The 13,193-nt window shown below is 52.9% G+C and overlaps 1 protein-coding gene across 1 annotated transcript in view; it reads left to right on the top strand.

The window, feature by feature from the left end:
- Positions 1-13,193, top strand: part of LOC147109983 (uncharacterized) — a gene marked incomplete at its 5' end in the record, with an annotated part of 144,256 nt that overhangs the window by 71,859 nt on the left and 59,204 nt on the right. Inside the window, one exon of the mRNA XM_086002450.1 lies at positions 6,340-6,495. Within this exon, the coding sequence (XP_085858576.1) occupies positions 6,340-6,495 (156 nt within the window). The remainder of the gene's footprint in view (positions 1-6,339; positions 6,496-13,193) is intronic.

Genomic DNA, 13,193 nt, shown 5'->3' on the forward strand with positions numbered 1-13,193 from the left:
AAAGAGAGGAGGGGGGGAGGGAAAGAGGAGGAGGGGAGGGAAAGAGAGGAGGGGGGAGGGAAAGAGAGGAGGGGGGGAGGGAAAGAGAGAGGAGGGGGGAGGGAAAAGAGAGAGGAGGGGGGGAGGGAAAGAGAGAGGAGGGGGGGAGGGAAAGAGAGGAGTTGGGGAGGGAAAGAGAGGAGGGGGGAGGGAAAGGAGGGGGGGAGGGAAAGAGAGAGGAGGGGGGGAGGGAAAGAGGAGGAGGGGGGAGGGAAAGAGAGGAGGGGGGGAGGGAAAGAGAGAGGAGGGGGGAGGGAAAGAGAGAGGAGGGGGGGAGGGAAAGAGAGACGAGGGGGGAGGGAAAGAGAGGAGGGGGGAGGGAAAGAGGAGGGGGGGAGGGAGAGAGAGGAGTGGGGGAGGGAAAGAGGAGGGGGGGAGGCATAGAGAGAGGAGGGGGGGAGGGAAAGAGAGAGGAGGGGGGAGGGAAAGAGGAGGGGGGAGGGAAAGAGAGAGGAGGGGGGAGGGAAAGAGAGGGGGGGGAGGGAAAGAGGAGGGGGGAGGCATAGAGAGAGAGGAGGGGGGGAGGGAAAGAGGGAGGAGGGGGGAAAGAGGGAGGGGGGGAGGGAAAGGGGGAGGGGGAGTGGAGGGGGGGAGAGAAAGAGAGGTGGGGGAGTGGAGAGGGGAGAGAAAGAGAGAGGTGGGGGAGAGAAAGAGCGGGGGGTGGGGGAGAAAGAGAGGGGGGGAGAAAGAGAGAGAAGGGGGGAGGGGGGGGAGAAAGAGAGAAGGGGGGAGGGGGGAGAAAGAGAGAAGGGGGGAGGGGGGGAGAAAGAGAGGGGGGGAGAAAGAGAGGGGGGGAGAAAGAGGAGGGGGGAGGAGGGAGGGAAGGGGAAGGGAGGGGGGAGGAGGGGGAGAAGGAGCAGAGGCGGGGAGAAGGAGAGGAGGGGAGAAAGGGAGGGGAGATGGGGGGGTAGAGGAAGGAGGCAGGGGAGGAGGGAGAGAGGAGAGGGGAGAAAGGGGGATGAGGAGGGAGAGGGGAGAAAGAGAGAGGAGGTGGGGGAGGACAAGAGGAGGGGGGAGGGGGAGAAAGAGAGAGGAGGGGGGGAGAGAGGGAGTGGGGGGAGAAAGAGAGAGGAGGGGAGAGGGGAAGAAAGAGAGGAGGGGGGGAAGGAAAGAGAGGAGGGGTGAGGGAAAGAGAGAGGAGGGGGGGAGGGAAAGAGAGAGGAGGGGGGGAGGGAAAGAGAGAGGGGGGGAGGGAAAGAGAGAGGAGGGGGGAGGGAAAGAGAGGAGGGGGGAGGGAAAGAGAGGAGGGGTAATGAGAGGGGAGGGCAGGGGCGGAACGGGAGGAATAAGGGGAGGGGCGAGGGAAAATGCGAGAGGGAGGTGTAATGGGGAGGTGGGGGAGGGAGGGGGGGAAGGGAGGGGGGGAGGGAGCGGGGGAGGGAGGGGAGGGAGGGAGGGAGGGGGGGGGTTGTGGGGGAGAGGAGTGAGAGAAGGAGAGGGGGAGGGAGGAGGGAGAGAGAGGGGAGGGAGGAGGGAGAAAGGGGGGAGGTGGGAGAGGGTGGGGGAGGGGACGAGGGAGGAGAGGTGGTGAGAGGGAGAGGCGGGGCAGGAGGGGAGGGGGGAGGAGGAGTGGAGGTGGAGAGAAGGAGGGGGGGCGAGGGGGAGAGAGGGAGAGGAGCGGGGAGGGAGAAAGTGAGGGAGGGGACAAAAAAGGGAGGGGAGGATACGGGAAAACGGGAGGGGGAGGGGTAATGAGAGGGGAGGGCAGGGGCGGAACGGGAGGAATAAGGGGAGGGGCGAGGGAAAATGCGAGAGGGAGGTGTAATGGGGAGGTGGGTAACGGGGGATGGGTAATAGTGAGGAAAGAGGGTGGGGAGCGAAAGAGGAGAGGAGGGCAGGGGAAGGGAGGAGGGGGAGAAGGAGGGTGATGGGGCTGATGGGAGGTGAGCAAAAGAGGGAAGGGGAGAGGAGAGAAAGGTGGTGGAAAGGTGGGACGAGGAAGGGGAGAAGGAAACAGGAGGGGGAAGGGGCAAACGGAGGGGAGTTGGAATGAGGGAGGGAAGGGGAAATAAAGTGAAGAGGTAGGGAAGGTATAAACGAGTGGGTAAAGAGGGGAGGAAGGTGGAGGGGAAGAGGGAGGGGGTAAAATGGAGGGGAGAAATGTGAGGGCAGGGGGAAAAGAGGGAGGGGGCAGTGAGGGGGATGGTGGAAAGATGGCGGGGCGGGGAAACGAGTGGAGGGGTGGGAGGGGAGGGGAGGGGGAGATGAGACGGAGTGGAAAGGGGGGAGGGGAAGGGAGAAGGAAACGGGAAGGGGAAAAGAGGGAAGGGGAGGTGGTGAAAGAGGGGAGGGAGGGGGTGTTGAGGCGGAATCATGAAGGGGAAAAGAGGGAGGAACAGGAAGAAAGGGAAGGGGAAAAGAGGAGGGGAGGGGGAAAAGGGGGACGGGAAGGGGAAAAGAGGAGGGAAAGGGGGACGGGAAGGAGGTGGTCAGGGGGAAATAGATGAGGGGAAGGGTGTTGTGTATGTAATATGTGTGCTACTTTGAACCTATGGACAGGACTGCACGACTTGTAGGGCGTAGTGATACGCAGTACCACTCCTGGCCATAGGGGTATAAATAGTACTGTGGGTACTGATCTCCCCTCAGTTCCCGCCTGTGGGCATGAAGTAAAGACCTACGTATAGTCCCTACCTCCAACCAGTAAAGACCTGTTTGAGTTATACGTTTAAGTCTTTGTGTTAATTGTTCAAAACAATACACATACTTAACACTGGCGACGAGTCAGGTTCTTACCCTGCGGCAGTTGAAGAGAGGTTTCAAACATCACCACCCCACTAGAAGCGACAGGCTTTAGGACTCTGAAGCCTCCATCAGCGACTGAGCACTGGAGTGCAGCAGCCATCCTGACAGCTTCCAGCGACTGACAGAAGTCTTTCTGCAGTTTCCTTGTTCAACCTAGGTGGTGGGGTAAGCCGTGCAGCGTTGGCTGCAAAGACAGGGCTGGGGAAGTTGGAGAAGATAAGGGCGATCGCAATCCCTGATAAGAGCCCGGGAGGGAGCGAGCAAGAGCCGCTTCGGTCGGGAGCCACTTCGCGATCCAGCGATCGCATCCGCTGATAAGGGCCGCACTCGGGCGATCGCGGCGAAGATAAGGGCCGCACTCGGGGGCTGAAGGGAGACGGCGTCGGGGGACGGGTGAAGACCGCCAAGCGCGGGAAAACCGCCATTTTGTGGGCGGAGGACGACGGCAAGAGCGGGAAGCCGCCATCTTTGATAACAAGTAAAGAAAATAAAATCTGAGAAATTGCAAATCTACAATGCCTAAACACAGGAATATTAGCACCTTTGATAGTGACCTCGAAGATTGGGCCATATATGTTGAAAGAGTAAAAAATTATTGCAAGGCCAATAAAATTCGTGACCAAGATAAAGCTCTAACATTATTAAATTTAATGGGTGCGAAGACATACGGGCAATTGAAACACCTGTTATCACCAGATGAACCGGCGGATAAGACGTTCGATGAGATTGTTACTGTCCTGAAAGATCATCTAAACCCCACGCCGCTGATGCTAGCGGAACGATTTAAATTTTACGACAGAAGGCAGCTACAGCATGAAAGCAATGCTGAATATTTGCTGGAATTGCGTAAATTAGCGAAATATTGCCAGTTTGGAACGGGACTGACAGATGCACTACGAGACAAATTTGTGTGTGGTTTATTTAAACAGGATACACAAAAGCGACTGCTCGAGGAGAATGAGCTGACGCTTGAGAAGGCGGTCACTATGGCAGCAGCACACGAAGCCGCAGCGAGAGGCACGGCAGTAATGCAGCTACGGTCACCGGAGCTCAGTGCACACAAATTGGGTGTGAGTTCTGGCAAATGTTATCGTTGTGGAAAGACAACGCATGATCAGAACCAGTGTTGGTTTAAAAACCAAGAATGTAGAACTTGTGGTAGGCTTGGACATATAGCTAGAGTATGCAGGTCAGGGAAGAAGACCAGCAACAAGAAGTCACCGCAAGGAAAATACGCAAAGGTACACAAGGTGACCGAACAGGAGTCCGATTCAGACGCTAGCAGTAATGAACTGGCTAGCTTAAGCTGTAATGAACTGGCTAGCTTAAGAGTACTCAACGCTGGTAAGGGTGCAGACCTCCAGACAATTTGGGTCACTCTTCAGATAGAAGGAGTCCAAGTAAAACTGGAATTGGACACTGGATCGGCATTGACGGTCATAAATAAGAAAGATTACGGAAAGTTATTCCAACATATTCCCCTACAGGATACGGGGATTATATTGAAAACATACACGGGGCAAAGAGTGTACCCCATCGGGAAAATAGAGGTTGCAGTGGTCCACAAGGGCGAAGACAGTCAAATAATGGACTTGTATGTGATATCTGAAGGAGGTTCTCCACTACTAGGACGGGAGTGGATTAGGAAAATGAATATGGACTGGCATTTCCTACAAACAATAACGAGTGAGAACTCGGTGAAGATAGTCGGCCCAGACTCTGGAACGGATGATGGTAAGCCCAACTCAGGTGCAAAAGACAAAGTTTCAGCACAGAATTCCACTGAGCAACAACAACATAGTTTAACTGTGGATTCTGAGTCTGGCAAGTCTACTGATGTGCCCATTTCTGAGGGACACCGGGCTCGAACTCAACTCCATTTCAAACTACAACAGCAATTAGAACAAATGCTTCGCCGTTTTGAGCAAGAGTTGAATGCAACGAAAGAGTTCTTTGATATAGAGTTGGAGAATCTGGAAAGACAACAGAAGCAGCTGATGGAGAAAATGGAGCAGGAGCACACAAAACGTCTGATGTCAGAGGAGTTAACGGTCAGCCAACTCCTGCATATGCTGAAGGACAGGACTCTGAAATGGGAAAAACTTGAACACGAACTTCAATATTCAAACGAAAGGGGTTCGGAGCTCTCAAAGGTTATTGGAAGAGCTGAGGTGGCAACACAGACTGAGATGACTGCAACAGAGCAGCCCTTGGATGCCAAAAGTACGCTGACTCACGTCAACGTAGAACAACAGACCGCTGAAACAGCTGCTCCGGTAGAAGGATTGAATAGTCCGATCAATCAATCTCCAAAAGAAGTTGAAGTAGTAAAATCTCAAATGAGGTCATTAGTAAACGACTTGCTGAAAGCCCAGAAAAAGCTGGATGAAGAGGTACGCATGAAGAAGTCTCTTCAGGAAAGATGTCTGGACTTGGAACAAAAGCTGGCTAACGCCCAGCTGGGTATGGAGGAAATAGAAGACCCTCTCGCTGGCCTAGATCAGGACGACACCGAATATTACTATGTCCTGTCCTGCCCAACTTGTAACTTCGACTCCCACCATACAGAAATCATGGAGGAGCACCGAAAGTCTACGGAACATCGGGAGAAGGTGGCTCTACTATGGAAAAAGGAGGAAGAGAAGGAGGAACTGCGCATGCAGCTGGCAGCTGACAGTGGAGCCCAGATAGTCTCCAAGAAGCAGAAAAGGAAAAGTCGAAACAGAAGATGACCCATCTGAACCATTATTACCTCTACCAGATCACACACGTGGTCCCTCCGAACGGAGCCAATTCAGTTCGGAAGTTCAAACTGTTAAATCCATGGAAGGACTATTGAATGAGTCACTCCAGCAACGTGAACCGACTACACCACAGAGATTGAATCTGTGAACTGTTTTCCGCAGAGACTGAATCTGTGATCTGTTTTGACATGAAGTTATCTATGTATCTATGTTATTCTGTTATGTAAACCTGAAGTTATATATGTATATATGCTATTACGTTATGTTAAATGGGGAGATGACTGTAAAGCTAGGAAGGGAGGAATGTTGTGTATGTAATATGTGTGCTACTTTGAACCTATGGACAGGACTGCACTACTTGTAGGGCGTAGTGATACGCAGTACCACTCCTGGCCATAGGGGTATAAATAGTACTGTGGGTACTGATCTCCCCTCAGTTCCCGCCTGTGGGCATGAAGTAAAGACCTACGTATAGTCCCTACCTCCAACCAGTAAAGACCTGTTTGAGTTATACGTTTAAGTCTTTGTGTTAATTGTTCAATACAATACACATACTTAACAAAGGGGATGAAGAAGGGAAAGGAGAAGAGGGGGAAGGATAAGGGATAAGAGAAGGAGAAGGAAGAGTGGGAGGACTGTGGTTGGGGGCGGGGGTTGGACTGTGTAAGATGATAACTCGTGATCCTATTGCTGTAAATTTAATTAACCCTTTTCTCTCGGTCTCCGAATATCATATTATTGCTTATTACTGAATAAAATGCCCCTTGTGTGTATTGATGAATGATTCAGCACAAGCTCTGTTTTATTCCAGTGGAATTCTACGGGCAAGGAGAAGTACACGACGACATTCTGGAACAAATAGGCGGTACCAGATGTGGAGGAGGTCCTGGGATCCCATGTGTTCTGTTCGTCTACCAAGTTTCCCATGAAGTTCAGGATCTCCGCAATGCTCTACAATGGGTTGAAAGTAATAATATTTTTGTTACCCTGTCTCACGTTTCCTCGCTTGTAGTTTTCTCTCTCTGTACTTCCCCGCTGATAAGTGGAGCACATATTCCAGGCTGACACACCCTGTGCAGTGCTGAGGGAGAGCTGCACTGTCGGAGGAGACGTTAAACCGAGGTCCCGTCTGCCCTCGGGTGGATGTGAAAAATCCCACAGCACCATTTTGAGGAGAGCAGGGGAGATCTCCCTGGTATCCTGGGCCAATATTTATCCCTCAACCAACACTGGAAAGAGATTTATCTCATTGCTGTTTGTGGGAGCTTGTGCCAAAACTGGCTGCCATGTTTCCTATTTTACAACTGTGACTACATTAAAAGTTCTTCATTGGCTGTAAAGTGCTTTGGAGCGTCCTGTGGTTGTGAAACGTGCTATATAAATGCAAGTCTGAAATGTGATGTTGTGGCAGAACCACTGAATGACTCTGACTAACTATATAATTCTCTTTAACGATGTTCTAACACCAGCCTAAACCTGTACCATTATGTTAGGCATTACTGTGTTTTTGTATATAGAGTTTGCATGTACGGGGCGTGGCCCCTTTTAAGAGCGCAGGAAAACGCGAGCAAACGCGATGACGTCACGTCGCAAACCACGGGGCTGCCCAGGCAGTCCTCGTGGCATCTCCGTTGAGTAAAGACCTGTTTGATTGTTCTCTTGTGTCGATCTCCGTTATTCGTAGGAATTCGTTAATTCCTACATTGGTGACCCCGTTTTTGTGAACGTTTTCACAAAAGAAGAGCACAGCATGGAAGCAAACGTCGTTTCACTAAAGCTACCGCAGTTCTGGGAGCAGCAAGCGCCCTCATGGTTTATTCAGGTCGAGGCCCAGTTCGCCCTGCGGAACATCGATGCAGATCAGACCAAATACCTTTATGTGGTCTCCGCACTCGACAGCTCTACCGCCTCTTGGATCGTCAGCCTCCTCGAAAATCCCCCAACGGAGCGCAAGTATGAAACCCTCAAAGCGCGGTTACTGCAGGTTTTCGGGCTCACGAAATCGGAGCGCGCCCGTCGATTACTCGCTATGCCTGGGCTCGGTGACTCCAAGCCTTCAGAGTTGATGAGCCAAATGCTCACACTCCTGGGCTCAGAACGGGAATGTTTCCTATTCCACGAGATTTTCCTCAGCCAACTGCCTGAACAAGTACAAGCTGCCCTGGCCAGATCTGAAATTGAAGACTGCGCAACACTCGCTGCAGAGGCTGACAAAATTTTCGCTGTAACTCGGCAGTACTGCGCTGCCACGAGGCACCCATCCCCCGCCGACACCGCCCCAGCTCGTCAGCCTGCTGGGCTGTGTTTCTACCACACGCAGTTCAGCGTGAAGGCGAAGCGTTTCCGCCCTCCCTGCAGTTTTCCCCAAAAAAACAAACAACAATTGACACTGCGACCACCGAGGAACGGGTCTAACGGGCACCCCACGGCCGCGATGGCGATCGGAAACGCGGGAAAGTTGCTGTTCATCACTGATACTCTTTCCGGTCATCGTTTTCTGTGCGACACCGGAGCGCAGTACAGCATTTTACCCGTGTCCGCCCTCGATGTGCAGACGGGGAATCACGGCCCCACCCTTGAAGCGGCCAATGGCGGAACAATTCGGACCTTCGGCACGCCGAGAGTGGAGGTGTGCCTCGGGGGCAACGTTTTCACTGGGAGTTTGTTACGGCCAAAGTTTCCCAGCCCCTCCTGGGCGCGGATTCCCTGTGCACCAACAGCCTCTTGGTCGACGTTAGGAACCGGCAGCTGATCAACGCAGCAACTTTTAATTCTCTTCCGTGTTACCGCAGTAACACTACATCACACACCGTCTCCTGTGCGTTCCCGACTCCTGATGAGTTTGCTCGCCTGCTCGGCGAATTCCCCGACCTGACAAGACCCACGTTCTCCTCCACAGCCACGAAACATGGTGTAGAACACCACATCACCACCAACGGCCCCCCGGTCTACGCGCGGGCCCGGCACCTGGAACCTGGCAAGGTGGCGGTCGCAAAGGCGGAGTTCGCAACCATGGAACGGTTAGGGATTATTCGCCGGTCGAATAGTCCCTGGTCTTCACCCCTCCATATCGTCCCGAAGCCTGGCGGCGGCCATGTGGCAACTATCGACGCCTCAACGACGCCACCACTCCTGATCGGTACCCGATCCCCCACATCCAGGATTTCTCTGCCCATTTGGCAGGGAACACCGTGTTAGAAACATAGAAACATAGAAGATAGGAGCAGGAGTAGGCCATTCGACCCTTCGAGCCTGCTCCGCCATTCAATGAGATCATGGCTGATCATCCAAATTCAGTACCCTGTCCCTGCCTTCTCCCCATATCCCTTGATTCCTTTAGCCTTAAGAAATATATCCAACTCTTTCTTGAATATATTTAATAAACTGGCCTCCACCGCCCTCTGTGGCAGAGAATTCCACAGGTTCACCACTCTCTGGGTGAAGAAATTCCTCCTCATTTCAGTCCTAAGTGGCCTAACCCTTATCCTTAGACTATGACCCCTGGTTCTGGACACCCCGACCATCGGGAACATCCTTCCAGCATCTGGTCTGTCCAGGCCTGACAGAATTTTATAGGTTTCGATGAGATCCCCTCTCAATCTTCTAAACTCCAGTGAGTATAAGCCCAATCGACACAATCTCTCCTCATACGTCATTCCTGCCATCCCAGGTATCAGCCTGGTGCATCTTCGCTGCACTCCTTCCATGGCAAGAACGTCCTTCCTCAGATAAGGCGACCAAAACTGCACACAATACTCAAGGTGCGGTCTCACCAAGGCCCTGTACAACTGTAGCAAGACATCCTTGTTCCTGTACTCGAACCCTCTTGCTACGAAGGCCAACATTCCATTTGCCTTCTTAACCGCCTGCTGCACCTGCATGCTTACCTTCAGCGACTGGCGCACAAGAACACCCAGGTCTCTTTGCACTTCCCCTTCTCCCAATCTATTGCCATTCAAATAATAATCTGCCTTCCTGTTTTTGCCACTAAAGTGGATAACCTCACATTTATCCACATTATAGTGCATTTGCCATGTTTCTGCCCAATCACCTAACCTGCCCAAATTGTACTGGAGTTTCATGACATCCTCCTCACAGCATACCCTCCCACCCAGCTTTGTGTCATCTGCAAATTTGGAGATATTACATCCAATTCCCTCGTCCAGATCATTAATATATATTGTGAACAGCTGGGGTCCTAGGATCGATCTCAAAAGTCGACCTCGTCCGGGGCTACCACCAGGTCCCAGTTCATCCACAAGACGTCCAGAAGACCGCAGCCATCACCCCATTCGGCCTCTTCGAGTTTTTCCGAATGCCGTTTGGGTTAAAGAACGCCGCCCAGGCTTTCCAATGCCTGATGGACTCTGTGCTGCGGGACCTCAAGTTCCTCTTCGTCTACCTGGACGATATTCTAATTGTCAGTCCTACTAAGGAAGAACATACCTATCACCTACGCACCCTTTTTCGACGCCTCAGCCAACACGGCCTGATTATCAACCCGGCCAAGTGTCAGTTTGGCCTGCACCAAATTGACTTCCTGGGGCATCGCATCACCTCAGAGGGAGCGGTTCCTTTACCTTCGAAAGTAGAGGCGGTGATATCCTTTCCACGCCCGCAGAACATAAAGGCCCTGCAGGAATTCCTAGGCATGGTAAACTTTTACCACCATTTCGTGCCTAAGGCAGCACTACTCATGCAGCCCCTGTACGAGGCCCTCCAGGGCAAGACTGGCAAGAACCCGGTAGACTGGACGGATGACATGGCCCGAGCGTTCGCCGACACCAAAAGCGCCTTAGCCAACGCGACTATGCTGGCGCACCCGCTGCCAGGAGCCACCATCGCCCTCGCCACCGACGTGTCGGACTACGCAGTCGGTGCCGTGCAACAGCAGTGGGTGAACGGGACGTGGCAGCCGTTGGCATTCTTCAGCCGTCAACTACGGCAGAACGAGAGAGCATACAGCACGTTCGACCGGGAGTTGCTCGCCCTTTTTCTGGCCATCCGCCATTTTCGGTTCCTACTGGAAGGACGTCCTTTCACCGCCTTTGTGGACCATAAGCCGCTAACCTTTGCAATGGCCAAGACCGCCGAACCGTGGTCAGCCCGACAGCAACGCCAACTGACCTACATATCCGAATTCACCACGGATATACAGCATGTGGCTGGTAAGGACAACCTGGTGGCAGACTGCCTCTCCCGCGCGATCGTCAATACGGTTCATTTGGGCATCGACTACGCCCTCATGGAAGCGGACCAAGCCTCCGACCCGGAAGTCCAAGCTTACAGAACGGCCATCACTGGCCTCCAGTTGGCCGAAGTCAAGTTCCATTCGGCAGGTACCACGCTGTTGTGTGACGTCTCCGTACAGGATCCTCGCCCTGTCGTGCCGGTCGTCTTGCGCCGCAAAGTGTTCGACGCCATACATGGGTTGTCACACCCAGGACTGAAGGCCTCTCAAACTGATGTCAGCAAAATTTGTATGGCATGGCATGCATAAAGATGTCCGACTGGGCCAACACCTACGTGGTCTGCCAAAAGGCCAAGGTACAGCGCCACATCAAAGCTCTGTTGGCCACCTTCACAGTTCCGGAGCGGCGTTTTGACCATGTCAACGTGGACCTGGTAGGACCACTCCCACCCTCCCATGGTTTTTCACACATCCTGACCATGGTTGACCGCACCACCAGATGGCCGGAGGCGGTGCCCCTGTCATCCACTACTTCGGCGGACGTGGCCAGGGCGTTCATTTCCTCCTGGATCGCCCGTTTCGGAGTGCCCGCAGATATTTCGTCAGACGGGACCGCAGTTTTCCTCCGAACTCTGGAATGCAGTGGCCCAAGGACTCGGTGTCAAATTACACCGCACCACAGCCTACCACCCACAGGCGAATGGCCTCTGCGAATGCTTCCACCGGTCAATGAAAGCCGCCCTGAGGGCCAGCCTCCAGGACGCTGGATGGGCAGACAAGCTACCGTGGGTCCTGTTGGGCCTTCGCACGGCCCCCAAAGCAGACCTTCACTCTTCATCAGCGGAGCTTGTGTATGGTCAGCCGCTGCAAGTCCCAGGGGACTTCCTACCAACATCGACGGAGCCATGGTCCGCGTCTGCCCAGCTTGCCAGTCACCAAGAGGCGGCCAGATGTTTCGCACCGGTGCCCACTTCGCACCACGGGCTGCAGAGGTCACACGTTCCCACGGAGCTTCACAAGGCTGAATACGTTTTTATTCGCCATGACGCACATAGGGATCCGCTCAAGGCCACGTATACCGGTCCCTTCCGCGTGTTGGAAGCAGGGGACAAAACCTTCACGGTAGATGTCGGTGGTAAACTGGACAACATTTCGGTCGACCGCTTAAAGCCAGCGCATTTAGACCTCGACCGCCCCGTCGAGACAGCACAACCGCCGAGACGGGGTCGGCCACCCGTCGTCGTTACAGCAGACCAAGTGCGACCGCCCGCCAGACCGCCAGCCGCCCTGCAGCCTCCGCCTCGAGAGTACAGGAGTCGTTCTGACAGGCTCGTCAGACCCCCTCACCGTTTGACTTTGTCTGTTAAAGCGAATTCTGGGGGGGGGGCGCATGTGGCAGAACCACTGAATGACTCTGGCTAACTGTATATAATTCTCTTTAATGATGTTCTAACACCAGCCTAAACCTGTACCATTGTGTTAGGCATTACAGGAAACTTTCGTTTATCCGGAGGTTAAATGTCCGGAAAGCTCTCTCCACCAGCAAAATTCAGGAGTCGGTTCAGATAAGTTTTTTTTCTTTTCGTTGCTTTTTTTCTCCAGTCAGGCTCTGCAAGGCCTAGCTGAAGCTGTTGCTTAGCTACAGAGACGCTTGCAAGCTACGGCCGACTGTTTTGAAGCTGTTGGTAAGCAACAGGGTTTGTTGCTTCACACTGAGCTTCTGAGCTCCGTATGTTTTAACATTAGCGCTGGTTTGTCCGGCAGTTTTGATGGGACGGCAACAGCTCGGTCCCATCTGTGCTGGATACCAGAAAGTTTCCTGTACTGTGTTTTTGTATATAGAGTTTGTATGTACGGGGCATGGCCCCTTTAAGAGCGCGGGCAAACGCGATGACGTCACGTCGCAAACCACGGGGCTGCCCAGGCAGTCCTCGTGGTATCTCCGTTGAGTAAAGACCTGTTTAATTGTTCTCTTGTGTCGATCTCCGTTATTCGTTGGAATTCGTTAATTCCTACAATGTGATGTATTTTGGAAGGAGATATGAGGAGAGGCAATATAAACAAAATGGTATAATTTTAAAGGCGGTGCTGGAACAGAGTCTTTGGGGTTTACTTACAGAAATCTTGAAAGTGGCAGGACAAGTTGAGAAGACTCTTTTAAAAAGCATACGGGATCTTTGGCTTTATAAATAGAGGCATAGAGTACAAGAGCAAGGAAGTTATACTGATCCTTTATAAATCATTTATCCAGCTGGAGTATTGTGAACATTCTGGGCACCACAGTGTATGAAGGATGTCAAGCCCTTGGAGAGGGCTCAGAGAAGATTGACGAGAATGGTACCAGGATTGAGGGACTTCAGTTACGTGGAAAGACTGGAGAAGCTGGGATTGGGGAGATTTGATGGAGATGTTCAAAATTTGAAGGGTTGTGGTAGAGTAAATAAAGAGGAACTGTTTCCACTGGCAGGAGGGTT

The sequence above is a fragment of the Somniosus microcephalus genome, chromosome 12 (genome assembly GCF_052327205.1).
Source record: "Somniosus microcephalus isolate GS21.2 chromosome 12, FLI_Smic_1.0, whole genome shotgun sequence".
Taxonomy (NCBI): Eukaryota; Metazoa; Chordata; class Chondrichthyes; order Squaliformes; family Somniosidae; genus Somniosus; species Somniosus microcephalus.